This window comes from Scyliorhinus canicula, chromosome 5 (assembly GCF_902713615.1).
Source record: "Scyliorhinus canicula chromosome 5, sScyCan1.1, whole genome shotgun sequence".
Lineage (NCBI taxonomy): Eukaryota > Metazoa > Chordata > Chondrichthyes > Carcharhiniformes > Scyliorhinidae > Scyliorhinus > Scyliorhinus canicula.
The window spans coordinates 17,399,954-17,419,085 of NC_052150.1; the positions used below are offsets into that span (position 1 = coordinate 17,399,954).

At 45.7% G+C, this 19,132-nt stretch overlaps 1 protein-coding gene across 1 annotated transcript in view; it reads left to right on the forward strand.

Annotated features, from left to right (window-relative positions):
- The window catches only part of LOC119965805 (solute carrier family 22 member 23-like), a 100,376-nt gene that overhangs the window by 46,190 nt on the left and 35,054 nt on the right, over nt 1-19,132 (forward strand). The window contains exons 4-6 of the mRNA XM_038796657.1: nt 7,616-7,784; nt 17,370-17,497; nt 17,671-17,773. Coding sequence (XP_038652585.1) covers nt 7,616-7,784; nt 17,370-17,497; nt 17,671-17,773 — 400 coding nt within the window. The remainder of the gene's footprint in view (nt 1-7,615; nt 7,785-17,369; nt 17,498-17,670; nt 17,774-19,132) is intronic.

The following is a 19,132-nucleotide window of genomic DNA, read 5'->3' on the forward strand; positions in this document are numbered from 1 at the left end:
ACGCGAACCGGCAAAAGTGTTTTGCGCATGCGCGAGAAGCCGCGCATACACAGTTGCAAAAAGAGCGCCCAGTAAAAGGAAAAGCGATCTGCGCATGTGCAATCCATTCCTATGCTTCACATCACGAGCGTCAGAGGCCCTGGACCACGCCCATTTAAAGGGGAAATGTCCGTAAATTAAAAAGAAGGGTTTTAAAGTCGCAAAACACCATTCTTTCACCTCGAAAGACAGAACAAGGCCTGAACTTCTACCAGTAGTTGAAATCAACCTCCGCAGAACCCTGCAACAAGCAGTTAGCACCGCCCAAAGAGACAATTTGGTCCTTGAAGACTACAACTCAGACGATGATTTCATCCTTGGGCACAGAGCGCAATGACAATACTGAAACAAAAGAAGGTAATTGGTTTATCGAAGAATACTACTCAGACATGGCTGAATTATTCGGATATGCTGATCATGGCATCAGCAACACGGTTGCAAAGCTCAACACGACTCTAACTCATGGTAGATTAATCCAATACCATGATGCCATGGCAGATCGTCGATACATTGGATTACAGCAACCTTTCAAATAACCACGAAGAAGACTAAGCCCACAGAGCGCCCTGATGCCACACGAAAAGTGGTCCACGCACCACGAAGACTCCGCGCAGAGCGATGAAAGACTCCGCAGCGAGACCACTACACGACTCCCCACAGGGAACAATGCCAGACTCCACAGAGACCAATATAAGCCTCCACAGTGAGCTCGTTGACAGACTCCACAATAGGAGCAACTCAGACTCTATAGCGCAGTCCATGCATGAATAAGGCCATGAAGGTCTATCTACCTTATCTGAGCAACCAGCAGCAGACAATGCAAGTCTACCGCGCTCACGTGAATAACAGACTATGACAGTCTACCCAGATTACTTGAGCCACCAGAAGAAGACTCTGACAGTCTACCCAGTTCATTTGACCAACAAGACACTGAAGGTCTACCCACTGTATGTGAGACAAGTGACGAAGGCACCGCAATTCCCATACAAGGTGTGCAACATCACGGCGAGACTGACGGCTCTCAGCTGAGGCACTCTACAATCAAAGTGAGACTCCTGGTGCATCCAGTGAGACCATGTCAATTCGAACCTCATCCACTCGAGCCCCTCCAAGAACCTGAAATGATTCCAGATGGGACGCATCAACAAACCAACGATGATTCAAGTGAACCGGCCATGACTCCAGACGGGGAGCACCGAGGAATCAAAAGATTAAACGCTCAATGAAACAGCAGATGCCACAAAGGACACTGACACAAGTAACTTTGTGAAGGACTCGAATTCTCCACTCGGAATGGTTATTGAGCGCAACAAACATGACAACATAACCTACAAAAACAACAACACAGACAACAACCAGAAGCATACCAAAGGCACCAATGTCAACAACAAGCACAACAAAACCAACAACACTGGAACAACGACTGATATGACATGGTACAACCCTGCAAATGCAGGACACTGACTGCACAGCTCAAGACAGTGGCAAGTGTGCAGACATACCATGGTATGATAACGCATCTTACAAATTCACGTTTGCTACATTACAAACAAGCAGACCAGCTTTCAAGGCAGCTGACATACAGCATCAATACCGCAAACACAGACACCAGTCCAGGTCAGACAGGAAAGATGACATCAAGAATCGCTACCACAAGCATCGAAAAACAAGTGCAAATCAGACAACAAAGTGATTTGACTACTTGAACACCTCCTGATGACTTCTTGGTTCCTTAAGCACAGAGATACTGACGGCGTTCACAAGGAAATGACATCAACACTTCAATAGCAAAACAAGAAAGCCACTCGACCATATAAATTCAGGAACTTTGGACTCCTAAATATTATTTGGTATTGCATAACCATCACTATCATCATGACTTGTACATGGCATCACTTATCTACCTATTTTGTTTAATTTTCTTTAACCAAGCACAGAAAATATGTAACACGAAAAAAGGGGGGGATGTGGTGATATGCATCACTGTACACAAGGTGTTAATGTAAATACACTACAACTAAGTAACCACTAGAGGGAGCACTGGAGATGTCATGACATGCAGACATATAGCCATTGGGTCATTACAACAGGACACCCAGAGGTGATTTACCACAAGGGGGCATTTCACAACCCATATAAAAGGACAGGGCACACATGTTCTGCCTCTTTTTCCCAGACCGACATCTAGAGAGTACATCAGGGTTGATCAGCAGCATCACACCCAGCACGTGGCTCTTAAGCAGGCTGGTAAAGATAGACCAGACCGAGTTACTACAGCTAGATTAGCAGAGAGTCGAACTCGTGTAAGAATTGTGTTAGTAGTTCAATAAACAAGTTGAACTAATTTCATAGTCTGGAGCTTCCTTTGTCAAAGCATACGTCAAGGAAGCAGCTTATGCTACACAAAGCAGCATTACACAACAGACGCGTTTGGAAAATACTGTTTATCTGTTTTAATGATGGATCCATACGAGGGAAGTGTGGAGAACTTGGTCGAATTGTATTAAAGATCCGTTTATAAATGGCTTAATGTGCCCACTCATCTCGGGTTAGCACAGGCCTCGGCCCACTGTCCAGTATGGGCGGCACGGTAGCGCAGTGAGTAACACTCTTGCTTCGCAGTGCCAGGGTCCCAGGTTCAATTACCGGCTTGACTCAACTGTCTGTGCAGAGTCTGAACGTGCTCCCCAAATCGGCCTGGGTTTCCTCCGGGTGCTCGGGTTTCCTCCCACAAGTCCCAAAAGACGTGTTTGTTAGGGGAATTGGACGTTCTGAATTCTCCCTCTTTGTACCCGAACAGGCGCCGGAATGTGGCAACTGGGGACTGTTCACAGTAACTTTTTTGCACTGTTAATGTAAGCCTACTTGTGACACTAATACAGATTAGTACTATTATTATTATTATTATTATTATTATTAGATGTGGTCTACAGTTCCCCACCTGCCTGTTAATTTTGAGTAATGCGTCAGCAATTCCGGTGAATTTGCCATGTGCGCACAAGTGAGTTAACAACAAGCTAAGGAGTCAGTTCTGCTTAATCTGATCAGTGTATTTTCTGCTGAGCCTGGAGATATGTGTGCAAAGACATGTGCGTCGCTCGGCTATTGTTAGAATGGGTTGCAGAACTCCCAAGTCCTCCATTAATGGTTAAACTAGCAAAATGCACCATCTCAAGTGACAAGCCATTTAATGATGTGGTAGCGTGGCTCAATAGTTACATTGTTGGGCTCTTAATTGAGGCCTGGATTAAATGACCTGGAGACGCGAGTTGAAATCTCACCATGTACAAACTGGGGAATTTATATTAAGTAAATCTGGAATTAAAAGCCACAAGTGTCCGACTGTTGCAAACACCCACCTGATTCATTAATGTGCTTTAGGGGAGGGACTGCCTTTGGGTGACTCCAGATCCACAGCAATATGGTTGACTCTTAACTACCCTCTGAAATGGCCCAGCAAGCCACCCACTTGCCTTCAAGAAGGTGGCTCACCACCAATTGAGTCTGGGTAATAAATTCCGGCCCTTCCATTGGCCCTCCTATCCTGTGAACAGATACTTTAAAAAAAAAATGAATAAATTCAGACCAATAATTTGCTGGCTATGATCCTGTGGTCCAGACGGAGTTAGTAGATCCTGGATGTAGGGCAGATACAAGCGAGTCTTTTCCTAGACGTGGGAAAGGAAAAGCGCAGTCAGGATTTCTGCTTTCTGTTGTGCACTCCTCACTCGGGCTGCCAACTGCGATTTAAATGTATTCCTGGAGGTTTCATCCCCCAAGTTCTTGCCATTAATCAGCCACCCCATCCATCTTGTGACATGCTGCCTTCCTCGGCCAATCGGAAAGCAAAAAACCTGGTCACCCAATTGGATGGTGCTCGACTGTCAGCGAAATGGTCTTTCTGTCGCTGGTTCCAATATTTTTGAACACTTTTCTCTTTAAGCAAGTATAACGCAGATGACAATGTCCCGATTGATTTCCCCCCCCCCCCCCAGGGTTGCACACAGCAAACGCTGGAAATTGATCTTTAAATCCTGAGAGTCTCCAGCCAATCCTGGAGTGTTGGCAACCCTGCTCCCCACTCGAACTGTAGCAGTTTGCATACATTGGGCTCGGCTGCAAGGCCACCAATGTACTAACTGCAAGGGAAGTCTACATGAATCGACCCTGGATGATGTTTGCTTTTGAATTACATTGTTTAAAGTGTACTTATGAGTAAAGATTCCTCAATTAGTTTGGGGATATAAAGGAATCTGTCTGCCTGGAAAGGCACAGTCATCAGCTGAACCAGTTTACAATTGATGGGCAACAAGTAATATTATAGAGGTTGGTTGCAAGCAAGCTGCAGGTTCAGACCAGCAACAGACAATACTGAAGGACAAGCTGAAGATCAGCGTGGAAAGCAGAGAAAAGTACTGCAGGCTGATTTGACTAGTATATGGTAGCACTTTACCTTGTAACTGTTGTCTGACTTTCCCAGTTTGTGTACTGCGTGCTGTGACTGCAGACATGGTCCCGTGCGCACCAGTGTGCCTTACCAAGTGAGTTTGAATTTCAGGTGATTGTCAATACCACGGAATGAGTGTGACATTGTGGAGTCCTGTTGTGCTGGCTAAACCTGGTTTCCCAACGCCAGCCATTTTGGTGAAGGAACGTTTTGGGGCTGGCAGGGCCACCTGCTCCCACATCAAGGGTAGCAGATTGGGCTCAAAGAATGGACCCTGTTTAATGGCGATTAAAGGAGACTGACTGGAATTTTCTAATTTGTCTCCCAGCTTCCAGAACTAATGGGGAGAGGGGGGAGCTGCAGTTTAATTGTTTGGGAGGGGGCAGCCAGTGGCAGTGTTGTTAGGGGAGGGGGGAGGGGGGGGGGGGGGTTGTGGCATAACTCCAAGCAGGCCTGAAGGCCCTCCCTGCTTGCCCGAGTGTGGGTGCTGCCACAGTTTGCCTTGTAAAGGGGTTCCCCGCACTCCCCTACAGTCTTTGGGACCCAGATGTAGAGCTGACTGTGTTTCATGCCCCTACCCAGGGAATTCTCCAGTGGCTCATTCTGCTCAAACTTTCAAATTGAACACTTATTCCACGGAGCGTCAGTTAACTTTGAGTAGGTGGGGTTGCAGTAGAGAAAAGCTGAGGTGGTTCTTGTTTGAGCTTGGATCGGGGGCTGAGTTTGGATCGAAGGCCTTTGTTGTGGAAAATAGGAGCTAGAGCACTGAACCTGCCTTTTTTGTTTTTGTCAGATTGGGTTTTATCTCCTATTTGCTTTCCATGCTGCATGTCAGCTAGACACCCTTCTGTTAAATTTGGAAGGGGATTTTACAACTTTCCCTCCCTGTAGGCCATCTTGTCTGTGGGGGGCAGAATTCGAGCAATTACCTTATCATGCAGAGTGTGCCACCTGAATGTCTGAAATGCTGCTCTGGCAGGCGAGGGGAAGGTGGAAGTTGGAAAATAGCTTCTATTATTTAATAAACGTTTATCAAACCAATTACAAAGGCTGGGTACGACATTAGACTTTCCAGATTGTTTACTGTTCGCACCAACAGCAGAATTTGCATGTCAGAACATAGGAAAACAGAGTATAATGCTGTGACTGAGGAAACGTTACTTTTGTTTTCGAAGAAAGTTGTCAGAGGCAACTTTTTAAAATGCACCTCATTGAGGGGAATTGAGGTAACGATCATTTCCACCTCTTTTTGTAAGACAACGGCACTGCTGTTTTATGGCATGCTGTGTTGGCACGCCAAAATTCATGACCTTCACTGGCCAGAGGCTTGCAGCTCCAACAAAGCACATTAGAATGCAGTGGATTTCTTGCGCCTGTTGCTATAATTCTGCAAGTATTTTGTGCTTTACTTTCAAGTTGCAAAAGGCTGCAAGGAGTGATGTGGGAGAGGTTGGAGGGCTTAATACTGATTTCAAGGCTTTTGCCACAAGCCAGTTGTGCCCAGACATGGGGCATTACGAGGCATTCCCCTTGGAATTCAGCATAACCTGGGGATGCACAGAGCACACGCAGATCAAGGTGAGCTGCTGGAAGAGGGAGGAGAAGAAAGAGAAGCGCTCCACAGCTGGCTTTATCCGTCCAGGGATCAATTCTCCACTGGAATCTGATTAACGATGGGTGGAATTTAATGCACCCCCCCCCCAACCCCCCCAACCACCACCACCCCACACTCCTGGAAGTGACGATGGGCATTTAATTGGGTGGAAGGTATGTGGGATGGAGACTCCTTCATCATCCCACCTCCTGCCTGGGGCAGGAAGACTTGTAGGCAGCCTACTCGCCCAGATACTAATTGAAACCCCTAAGTGGGCAATTAATAGCTACTGGAGTGTCCTCCTGCCTCTGCTGGCAATGTCAGCGGTAGGCAGAGTCGTCGCCGCTGGAAGCCCAAGAAGCTAACCCCGTTGGGCATCCGGGTGGTTTCTGTCCCTGGGTACGGCTCACCGCTGGCCAATGCTACTGGCCACCCCCAACCGTGCCAGAGGCAATGTGGGGCTCTTGCTGCGTCCCACATTGAATCCGCATCAACGGTACACGTGGAATCTTGAGACCTCCAAAAACCCAAGGAGAAACTCCAGCAACAAAGGCTGAAAAAGTATTGAATATGTTGCAGGCATAAGTGATGAAAAGCCTTCTAAAATCAAATGTGCCAGTCACATGCCAAGTGATGTTAAATCGGCATCTAGTTGGTCCCAGTACAACTTTGAGTCTTAAATTTATTACAATGTCAGGTCACTAAATCTAATCGTTTATCGCAATTTCTTCATCCAACTATCAAATGTGCAGGCATAGGTGCACAGGAATGTTTCAAATTCTGCTTTCCCCACCCCTCCCAATGCGCAACATGTTGAACAAAATCCAACTGTTACCTAAAGGCCACTGTAGTGTTTTATTTCAGTTTTTATCTGTTTAAGAAGCATTAATCTGCTGTTAAAACACTGTGCGTCATTAACTGCAAGTGGCCCCCGTGTATATTCCTAGAACGTGCTTGTGACTGTTTTCTAAATGGAAGTTTCCATTTCCCTTGGAACCATGCGGTCGGTGAGTGGAAGTTTCCATTTCCCTTGGAACCATGCGGTCGGTGAGTGGAAGTTTCCATTTCCCTTGGAACCATGCGGTCGGTGAGTGGAAGTTTCCATTTCCCTTGGAACCATGCGGTCGGTGAGTGGAAGTTTCCATTTCCCTTGGAACCATGTGGTCGGTGAGGGCCAATGCTGACCAGCTATCCGGTTAGCCTGTGGATTTGCGGTTTTCACTGCCAAACAGGTGGACTTCCAGAATCTGAACACGGAATCTAATGTAATAGCAACAATAGTTGATTTACTGGGTTGCTACAAACCAGCGATTCTACTTGCAAATGGGTGCAGTAGCTACATTCTCATCTCAACGCGCCAATAGAAACGCGAGAATCCCATGTACCAAAAGCTAGAATTCGACTAATTGATCTTAAATCATTGGTAATCACGATTTGCACGGTTTGATTTTTGGTAAGTGATCACTTATGGACTGACTGCACCCAATGTAAACATGAATTGTTCCAGCTAATCCCAGTTTTCTTCTCTCTCACAGGTATTGAGGTTTCTCTGCCTCGGCACAGATTCATGGTAACCATGGTTGCAAACTTCATCGCGATGGGAAGTCAGCTGCTTATGCCGGGCCTGGCTGCCCTTTGTCGGGATTGGCAGGTTTTGCAGGCTGTCATCATTTGTCCATTTATTTTTATGATCCCGTACTGGTGGTAAGTATACTAATTTCTTATGACAAAAATGTGCACACTTTAAATTTCTGATTGACTAATTTGCATTTAATTGGCCTGATTTTGGAACATCCGCATTTGTAACGATCGCCGCTTCAATTAAAATTTGCTGAAGGGTTTTCGCCCAAAGAGCGTGGGGTTGGGTGGGGCAGGGGTGGAATTGCTCCTTTAACTATTTATGCAGTACTGGAGACCTCCCTGCACTGTGTCCAAACTAGATTGTTTGTAAACTTGATGTCCTATTTGACATTGAGCTGACCCTCCTACTAAAAGTATGTTCCATCTGCAAAACAGTCTAATTCTTCTGCACTGTATGTTCCATGTTTTCACTTTGTAACATCTCCCAACTCTACTCCTGCCTCATCTGCTATTGAAACTCTCGTCCACCTTCCAATGTCTCCTGGCCATCCGTCCCATATATCAATCGTACACAGGCAGTCAGCATTAACTGGGGGTTCACTTGTTCCCCTATTAATAGACGGACTGAAAAGTGGTTGGATTAGGAGGTGCAAGTTTGTAATGTGTAACTCTGTAAATAAATGGTTCTTGAGAGATTGGCCCCAGTTCTATCCTTCACCAACTGGTTTTCTGGAATGCAATACCACCAACCACCCTTCATAAACGTAAATTCCTCCAAACCTCTTGTTGGAATCCTAACATCCGCCACCCCGTTCATCCGCCACTCACTCTTTTCACTGGCTTTCATTGGCTTCCAGTCAAGCAGGGCCTCAATTTTACAATTCTCATCCTTGTTTTCAAAAACCTCCCAAGGCCTCACCCCACTGCGCCCCCTCCAGTCTCCTCCAATCCCACAAGCCTTTGTAAAATCCGTGCTGCTCCAATTCTGGCTATCTTGAACATCATCAATTTTAATATGCTGCACCAATTGACGTTTTGAACAAATTCTAAAATCCCCTCCCTAAGTTTCTCTTTCCCTCGTCCTCTTAAAATACTCCTTAAAACCTACCTCTTTATGTAGTTCCAAATCCAATTTGTTTAATAGGGTTCCTTTTCAAAATTTCATTTTTACGGGATGTGGGCATCGCTGGTTGGCCAACATTTATTGCCCATCCCTCATTGCCTTTCAGAAGGTGGTCTTCTTGAACAGCTGCGGTCAGAGGTGTAGGTAGACCCAGAGTGCTGTTAGGGAGGCAGTTCCAGGATTTTGACCCAGAGACCGTGAAGGAAAGGCAATAGTCGGGGTTGGGGGGAACCTCCAGGTGGTGGGGTTCCCAGGTATCTGCTGCTCTTTTCCTTCTACATGGTAGTCGCCGTAGGTTTGGAAGGTGCTGCCTAAGGAACCTTGGCTAGTTCCTTTCGTCATCTTGTAGATGGTATACATGGCTGGCATTGTTCATCGGTGGTGGAGGGTTTGAATGTTTGTGGAAGGGATAGCAATTAAGCAGGTCGCTTTGTCCTGGATGGTGTTGAACTTGTGTTGTTGGAGCTGGACTCATCCAGGCAAGTGGAGAGTGTTCCATTACACTCCTGACTTGTGCCTTGTAGTTGCTGGACAGGCTTTGGGATGTGCGTTACTCATGTAGGATTCCTAACCTTTTTTTTCTTAAATTTGGAATACCCAATTAATCTTTCTTTTCCAATTAAGGGGCAATTTAGCGTGACCAATCCACCTAGTTTGCACATCTTTGGGTTGTGGGGGTGAAACCCGTGCAGACACCGGAAGAATGTGCACAGTCCCCACACAGTGACCTGGGGCCAGGATCGAACCCGGGTCCTCAGCGCCTTGAGGCAGCAGTGCTAACCACTGCGCCACCATTGCCACCCAACATCCCCACTTCTGACTTTATGAAGGAAGGCAGGTCATTGATGAAGCAGCTGAAGATGGTTGGGCCTAGGGCACAAGCCTGAGGAACACCTGCAATGATGTCCTGGAGCCGAGATGATTGACTCCAACCACCACAACCATCTTCCTTTGTGCCGGGTATGACTCCAGCCAGTGGAGAGTTTCCCCCCTGATTCCCATTGACTCCAGTTTTGCTCCAGCTCCTCGATGTCAAATGCTGCCTTGATGTCCAGGGCAGTCACTCTCCTGTGATGCATCTGCAGCATTTTACCACATTAAAGGCACCACATAAATGCAAGTTATTTTTGTTGTGGTCAAAGATCGTAACTTGGATAATCAGGCTACAATGTTGTGGCCCCATTTCAGGCACAGCCTTTCTGTGAGTAACATTCCTTCCCCTGCTGAGATTGTAAAAGTGTTCCTTCTGCCACAACTTTTCTCATCATGTAAAACTGCCTAAAGAGCAGTAATGATATTATTAAACTTTTAAAAATTGTGTATATCGCCACAAAAATAAGCCCTTCAGAAGTCAACACAGTAAAGGGACTCCAATGTAGGATTCTTTCGATGCTTTTGGTTTGAACAGGTGTTTGAACAGGTCTCAACAAATCTAAATCTGGCCTTGGTGATGGGCCTTAAAGTCTGTATGTTGGATCCTTTGAGCGATGTTGACAAAAAGCTTGTGGCCTGCAATGGCATCAGGATGTGAGAGATATCGCGCCAGCTATTTGCCAATGAGGAAGAAAGTTGTTTTCCAGGGACTGGGCCAGCTGAACTAATTGTCCACATTAAACTTAATCGGGGCAAACTAAATTCAGAAAATTGTGGCGATGTATTTCGCCATTTTAAAATTTAACATTCTCCTGCAGTCCATTCTGTGCAATTCTTCGTGCTAATGTTTCCAGAGCTGCAGTATCCTTGTCTAACAATTACTACATCTGCCAGGACCAAACAAAACCCCCGCCACATAGCTATCAACTTGCCATGAGGTGCATGTAGGTGGCAAAGCAATTGAACTTGCATTTCTATGGCTGTGTCGCTGTTTGAGACCGTGTTGCTTAACTGTCTTTATTTCTGGCTTTCGTTTTCTTTTCTCTGTGAAGGCAGCCACGTTGAGAATTTTATCGTGGCCCGCAACTGACTCTTGTCGAGAGTTGAGATGGTTAATGTTGGCCGCTGATTACATCCAGTCCACAATGAGCACGATTTCTGGGAAACCTCGCTCACAGAAAGCATGTTCTTTGGAAATGAGGCTACGACATTGCAGCCTGATTATCCCAGCCACGATCTTCGACCGCAACAAAAGTAACAGTGTTGGAAGCAGTGAAAACCCTGTTTCGTTTCATTTTTCTGCCCTTGTTGGCTGGGGACAGAGGCTGTTGTGGCATGACAGCATGACTCTGTAGGCCGTGCCAAATCACAGAATTCTTTAGTCTCGCGGATATCAATGCAGCTATTGAGTGCAAAAAAAGAAAGGCCAGTGAAGCTGTTGGCTCCCCGGTAACGGGTGTGCAGTGGGATGAGTGCACCTGCAGTGCATTTACTTTCCACAGATCCAAGAGTGAGAAATGCGTGGCCCTGATTTTTAACTCTTCGCGCAGGTCGACCGGGGTGAGTGTCAACTTCAAACACTGGGAGCAGTTAACGCCCGGAGAGATTTTTTTAACTCCTGGGCCATGTTTCTAATGTTGGAGGTGGGTCTTCCACACAAGCTCGACTGAAATCATTACCTGCACGGCCGTGGAAGTGGGATGACGCGTAGTTGGAGGATTAACTGATGACAGGAGCACGGAAGGGACACTGATTTAAGGTTTCGGGCAAGAGATGCAGGAGATGTGGAGAAGGACTTTGTTACACAGCGAATGGTAATGACCCTAAACTCGCTACTCAACGAGGGTGGTGGATGCAGAGACAATGATTTGAAAATTGGGCGCTTGAAGGAAATAAACGTTTAAAAAAAAAAGTAAAGGTACCCAATTAATTTTTGCCAATTAAGAGGCAATTTAGCGTGGCCAATCCACGTAGCCTGCACCTCTTTGGGTTGTGTGGGCGAAACCCACCCCAACACTGGGAGAATGTGCAAACTCCACATGGACAGTGACCCAGAGCCGGGATCGAACCTGGGACCTCGGTGCTGTGAGACAGCAGTGCTAACCCACTGCGCCACCATGCTGCCAGAAGGAAATAAACTTGAATGGTTATGGAGCATAGAGTGAGGGAATGTGACTGGCTGACTGGATTTCACTACCAGATAGCTGACATGAACCCAATGGGTTGAATGTGCACTGTAATGGTTTTGACTCTTTATGATCCATGGTGATTTTCATGGGATGTGAGCGTCGCTGACTGGGCAAGCATTTATTGCTGACCTAATTGCCCTTGAACCAAGTGGTTTGCCAGGCTGTATCAGATGGCATTTGAGGCGACCACCTTTTTTGTTCTGTGTCTGGAGTCACATGGAGGCCAGACTTGGGTGATGACGGCAGGCTTCCTTCCCTGAAGGACATTCGCGAACCAGAAGGGTTTTTACAACAATCGGTAATTAGATATTTAAAAAAATAAATAAATAAAAATTCCACCATCTGTCATGGTGGGATTCGACTCCAGAGCCTTGCCCTGGACCTCTGGATTACTGCTCCAGCGAGATGCCACTCCCTACAGCACCAGTACTAATGTAGGTGCTTGGTAGGTGGATGCGAGGGCAGGCATCATGGTTTGGGAAGGTGGGGCGATACCAGGGTAGTGGAGAGACCTACAGTCATTGTGGGGAGTGGAAGGGCATTCTTTCTTTTCTAGTAAATTATTTTTATTAATCTTCCAAAAGAGGAAAGGAGCAGATGAACAAAGTACAATGCAGCATGGTAATGCAACTTCTCCCTACCCCATCCCCAATAAACAGACAAACAAACAAAACAGAAAACAATAAAATTAACGGTCGACAGTAATTACTTCTTCAAAGAAAGAGAAAATGGTTGCCATCTGTGGAAAAAGTTCAGTGGCTCCTCTTGGGGCATACATCGTCTTCTCCAAGTCTTCCAAACAGAATAACGCATTGGTGGTTTACGGGACGTCCAGGTTGATCAAATCCCCCTGCGGACTATTGATGAAGCAAGTGCAATGACGTCTGCCTCAATCTTGGTGAAACTGACCAGTGCGGATGAGACTCGAAATATGGCTCTCAAAGGTTGTAGGTCAATATCTAGACATTTGGGGAAAACATGTCAAAGAAGGATGACCAAAAAGCGGCCAGCTTCGGGCTTGACCAGAACATGTGGGTATGGTCGGCAGGGGCGGGTGAGCCCCTGTCACATTTATTGCTTGTGGGGGAAAAAAATCTTAATTCTGAGCTTGATAAAGTGAATTCTGTGCAGATCTTTAAACTGAATGAAGCTTAACCGAGCACAGTTAAGATGTGGAGTTGACCACCAGTTGTCCATAAGGTCGAGCGCAAGCTTCGCTTCGAAATCATTTCTGACCTTATGGAGAGGGGAGGGTCCAGAGAATATCATGAGATCGTACACCCTTGAAATAGAACTAGTGCTGGTTTGAGGCAATGACGAATCCTTTCCAACAATATACTTGAAGATTGTTTTAAAAAAAAAAAAAAATTAGAGTACCCATTTTTTCCAATTAAGGGGCAATTTAGCGTGGCCAAACCACCAACACTGCACATCTTTGGGTTGTGGGGGTGAAACCCACGCAGGCATGGGGAGAATGTGCAAACTCCACATGGACAGTGACCCAGGGCCGGAATCGAACCCTTGTCCTCGGATCGTAAAGGCAGCAGTGCTAACCACTGTGCCGCGCTTACTTAATGGTAGTTGAGGAAGGATGGACTGTGCGAGTGAATAGAACCACGAGTTTGAAAACAGCAGTAAAGGCTAGATTTGGGTAAATTATATTTGGCTGCAAGCTCGCTAAAGTTGGCACCAAAACCGATCAGTAAAACATTGAATCACTTCTTTCTCCACAAGGCAAACACTGAGTCAAGCAGGGAAAGCCAGAATAAGTGGTTATTACAAATTGGACCTATAGCGAAGGAGTGGCAAGTTTAAAATGCTGACAAAATTATATCAATATTAGAAAAGTAGAAATCGCGATGGGTTTTGACATGGGGCTACAAGGGAGCACAGATTAAGGCAGGAGGAGAGGGTAAGCAGCAAGAGAGCATTTCCATAAAACACCAGCTTAAACCTGGGTCATGGTGCCATGTTAAAATTATTGAATATTGGCCACCCAATAACAGTACAGTAGATTAGAAAGAGCCAGCCCACCAACCTGCCTCCCTCTTTGAAGTAAAGCTCGAATGACTCTGAGACTCCTGCCTGCCCAGATATCAGTTTGTTAACCAAATGATTTTATTGGTAGAAAAATGAAATGAAATGAAATTGCTTATTGTCACAAGTAGGCTTCAAATGAAGTTACTGTGAAAAGCCCCTAGTCGCCACATTCCGGCACCTGTTCGGGGAGGCTGGTACGGGAATTGAACTCGCGCTGCTGGCCTGGCATGGTCTGCCTAAAAAGCCAGCTATTTAGCCCTGTGCTAAACCAAAAATAGGGAAGCATTGGAAATTAAACAAGAACCTGGGCAGAATATTCTTCAAAAGAGTCGCAACAGTGCCTTATGTTGACACCTTGAGTAGTGAAAACCAACATCAGATATATGAAACTGCAACGTTTCTTGAGGGGGATTTGGTTGGCACTGGAGATAATTGGCAAACACTCTCTTTTATAATCCAATTTCTAACCAGAAAATCAATCCAAGGCCCTGAAGATGTTCATCAACACCGGCAACAGGGTTAGTGGTAGGTAATAGGAGATCATCGGCATCTCTGAACACAATGCTTCACACTAGCTCAAAAGATGACCATTAGCCGTGTGGATGACTTTAGGCTATTCACAGGTGTCCTATCACCAGGGCAAAGAGCGGTGGAGAACGAGGACACCTTTGAGTGTTCCCCTGGATAAGGGGAAGTACTATTGAGTGTAGAGAGTTAGTGTGCACACTCACAGCAGGGGAACGATCAAGAAGGAAAATCCATGGAGTAAATTTTGGGCCAAATCTAGACAGTGAGAGTCTCTTTCCTCGGATGGTGATGACCAACACGAGGGGACATGGCTTTAAATTGAGGGGTGGTAGATATAGGACAGATGTCAGAGGCAGTTTCTTTACTCAGAGAGTAGTAGGGGTGTGGAACGCCCTGCCTGCAACAGTAGTAGACTCGCCAACTTTAAGGGCATTTAAGTGGTCACTGGATAGACATATGGATGAAAATGGAATAGTGTAGGTCAGATAGGCTTCAGATGGTTTCACAGGTCGACGCAACATCGAGGGCCGAAGGGTCCGTACTGCGCTGTTATGTTCTATAGTCATAGAATCACCAAAACTGCAGGAGTTTAAGAAAGTGTGCCGCTAACTATTGTATAACGTCCACCAGTGCCTGAGATTATATTTAAGGGGAGAATTGTATTCTTGATTGAAATTGCCGCTCCTCCTAACTGCTATTAAAGCTGGAGTGAAATACTTGGCCAACCTATGTTCTGCGTGTGATCTCCAACTAGAAGATGCGTTCCTTGAAAGAATGCAAAATGAGTGTTAAGTCTTTGAGTTGTGAAAACACTTCGGACTGTTTTACTGGTCCATTTACACCCTAACATCCCAAACTGATCGAGAGACCCTTACCACCCTGACTGCCTGAGCCAGTCATATGCATAGGAAGGGTCGGTGGGTGGAAAGAAAATGAAAGGCAAGAGGATCCATTACATAATGAAAATGGCCAAATGCAAAAATGTCTGATTATTGTCCATTCAGGAAACCCCTCCCACCGCACTCCATCCCCAGAACAGTCACCACACTCCAAAACTATGAGAACAAAATCCAAATAGTGCGATAAATAAACCTTTGACTAAATAAAACCATGAATCAAGCCCTAAGCTCGATTATAAATGAGACGAGCGGTAGGTACATGATAACAGTTGACTAATCAAACTTGGTAATGGGCATACCCTGACATATGAGCTAAGTTATATACCGTGCCATTGGAAAGTCGCTTGTTCTAACCGCGCAGTAGAAGCTCCAGTATAAACAAACAGCTGAACATGCCTTTAATTTAGAGCATATTAAATGGCCTATACAGGTATTCAAACACATGATACCAGAATCAAAACCACAAACGTAGTAAGCCCATTGAGGATTAATGCTGTGCCTCCGAAAGAAAGAGTCTGCCTTGCCTGGTGCTTCAAAGAAGTGATCGTCTCTGTTAAATTTGACGCGGAGACGGGCAGAGTGAATCAGCCCAAAGCTAATTCCTTTCGTGTACAATGTAGACTTGATGTTGTTGAATGCTGCACGCCTCCTTGCCAGGTCTGCACTCGTTGGGGAATGTATCTTTGCCCACCACTTTTTTTTTAAAAATAAATTTAGATTACCCAATTTTTTTTTTCAATTAAGGGGCAATTTAGTGTGGCCAATCTACCTACTCTGCACATTTTTGGGTTCTGGGGGTGAAACCCACGCAGACACGGGGAGAATGTGCAAACTCCACACGGACAGTGACCCAGAGCCGGGATCGAACCTGGGACCTCAGCGCCGTGAGGCAGCTGTGCTAACCACTAGGCCACCGTGCTGCCCTGCCCACCACCTTTTTTGAATAATTCCAACATAAGCTGTGGGGCTCGGTCTTCAGTCCCTTCTGGTTTAACCAGCAATGTGTAAGCTTTGTCGGGCTTTCCAGGTCATTGGCTTTCCCCTGCAAAGACATGCTGTCCTTAATCGCTGCAGTCAGCCTGAACTACAGTGTGCTGAGTTCCGAAAGGGTAGTCTCGATATTGGTAAGGGTTCTGGCGCGAGTCAAATGGTGTCCAGGGAGGATGAATAGGACCTGTCGATCCTTCCTCCAATTAAGTTTTCGGCTCCAGAGCCAAACCTCATTGGGATTTGTCGAGCTCAGTGACCAGAATTCTGTTGAGAGTTTTGGTTGTTAGAAGCGTGGGGGAGCCGGCCGCCATCTTGACTGTAGCCGGCTCAACAGGGGATATCTTTATCATATTTTCTGGCCTGTGTGTTTTAAATTCTTGGGCATTTTTTAAAAACAAAACTTGTTCCTTGAGTGTTTAAATTAATTTTCATGCTGGCAAATAACAATATAACCAGGTGCATTAAGATATATTTTATATATATAATTCATTTTTTCCAATTAAGGGGCAATTTAGCGTGTTCAATCCACCTACCCTGCACATCTTTGGGTTGTGGGGGTGAAACCCACGCGGACATGGGGAGAATGTGCAAACTCCACACGGACAGTGACCCAGGGCCGGGATTCGAACCCGGGTCCTCAGCGCCACTGTGCCAGTGCTAACCACTGCGCCACACGCCGCTCCAGGAAAGGGCCCTCTTAACGTTTCCTTGATCATAAGCAAGCCGATGAAATTAACTTTAATTCCAGGGCCTTTGTTGATTCTGATCACATTTAGACAACAGATTGCTCTGTTGAGATTCCTGCAAATTCAAACTGAAATTGTGGCGAGGTTCTATTTTCATCAAAGGATCAGGATCTTTGCATAATTATTCAGCCTTCGTAGGGTGTCTCCGAAGCCATAATTGTCTTAAAATTCAACCCCCCCCGCCCCTCCGAAGTTGCTGGTAATGATTGGTTAACTAACCAATGGTGCAGAAACATTTGAACCTTGGGTGTGGGGATTTTACAGTCTGGATCATTGCATTTAAGTTTTTAATGGTCTTAACTTTTTTTTCTCCCCTCTAGTATTTTCCCAGAATCACTCCGCTGGCTGTTGGCTACGCATCAGCTCCAAGCTGCCAAAGAGTTATTTCTGGATTTTCTGCGCAAAAATAAAATAGACGTGGAAGATAATGTCAAAGAATTTCTTCCAGGTAAGATGACATGATGTACTGTTGAGAAAATGAGAGATGCACATGTGGGTTTATGAGATGGCTAAGTTGTTGGAAAGAGAGAGAGATTCCACTTTCATTTTAAACGTGGTCTTTTTGGGCAAAGCGGCAAGATTGAACTGGTCACCTATATTTTTTCTCCCTCCCATTTTTAGAATTTGATAAAGAGCCGAATATAAGGCCCAAAAAAACTTTCGTTGTCAAACTGGTTTACACAAGGATCCTATGGAAGCACATCTTAGTACTTTGTGTCACCTCGTAAGTATGAATCATCTAAAGCAATGTTGAAAAGCCTGTTCCTCTTTACTGTCCTATATTCTGAAAGCTCTGAGATAGTTCGAAAACCAATTGAGTATTTGTTTCCCCCCCCCCCCCCCCCCCCCCACTAATTTTCTGGCCATCTTGCCCAGCAGCTTGACTCTATGCTGGAATATTGCTCTGTAAATTCTAGATGTCGGTTGTCATCTTGGGCAACAGACCATTGTTGAAGCATGACTCTTGCTGGTGAGTTTTGGAAAAACATGCAGCCAATGATAACCTGGTGGCTGTGTCTGACCATGCCCTCCGCCGACACCGATTTGCTGCAGGAATGATTGGGGAATGATGAGCAGATATCCTGACATTCTGTCACACACGCTGACCATGGGTCAAACCTAGAATTTTCATGCTTTTTTAAAAAATATATAAATTTAGACAACCCAATTCATTTTTTTCCAATTAAGGGGCAATTTAGCGTGTCCAATCCACGTAGCCTGCACATCTTTTGGGTTGTGGGGATGAAACCCATGCGCAAACGGGGAGAATGTGCAAACTCCACACGGACTGTGAGGCAGCAGTGCTAACCACTGCTGCCCCGTTTTCATGCTCGTTGTGACCCAGATCCTTCGTTTGGTAAGCGAAGCCATTGGCAAATCTGCATTGTTTTTTAAAAATTCATTTTTACGGGATGTGGGATTCGCTGGCTAGGCCAGGATTTATTAGCCTTGAGAAGGTGGTGGTGGTGAAGCTGCCTTCTTGAACCGCTGCAGTCCATGTGGTGTAGGTATACCTACTATGCTATCAAAGAGGGAGTTCCAGGATTCTGACCCAGTGACAGTGAAGGAACAGTGACCTATTTCCAAATCAGGATGGTGAATGACTTGGAGGGGAACCTCCAGGTGGTGGGGTTCCCATAGATCTGCTGCTCTTGCCCTTCAAGATGGTAGTGGTCACCGGGTTTGAAAGATACTGCCTAAGGAGCCTTGGTGAGTTCCTGCAGTGCATCTTGCAGATGGTACACACAGCTGGTACTGTGCATTGGTGATGGAGGGAGTGAATGTTTGTGGTTGAGGTGTCAATCAAACAGGCTTCTTTGTCCTGGATGGTGTTGAGCTTCTTGAGTGTTTTTGAGCTGCACTCATCCAGTGGGGATAATTCCATTACACTGCTGACTTGTGCTTTGTAACAAAGTGGACAGACTTTGAGGAGTCATTCACTGCAGGGTTCCTAGCCTGTGACCTCCTCTTGTAGCCACAGTATTTATATAGTTAGTCCAGTTCAGTTTCTGATCAATGGTAACCCTCAGGATGTTGATATTGGGGGATTCAGTGATGGTAATGCCATTGAATGTCAGGGGGC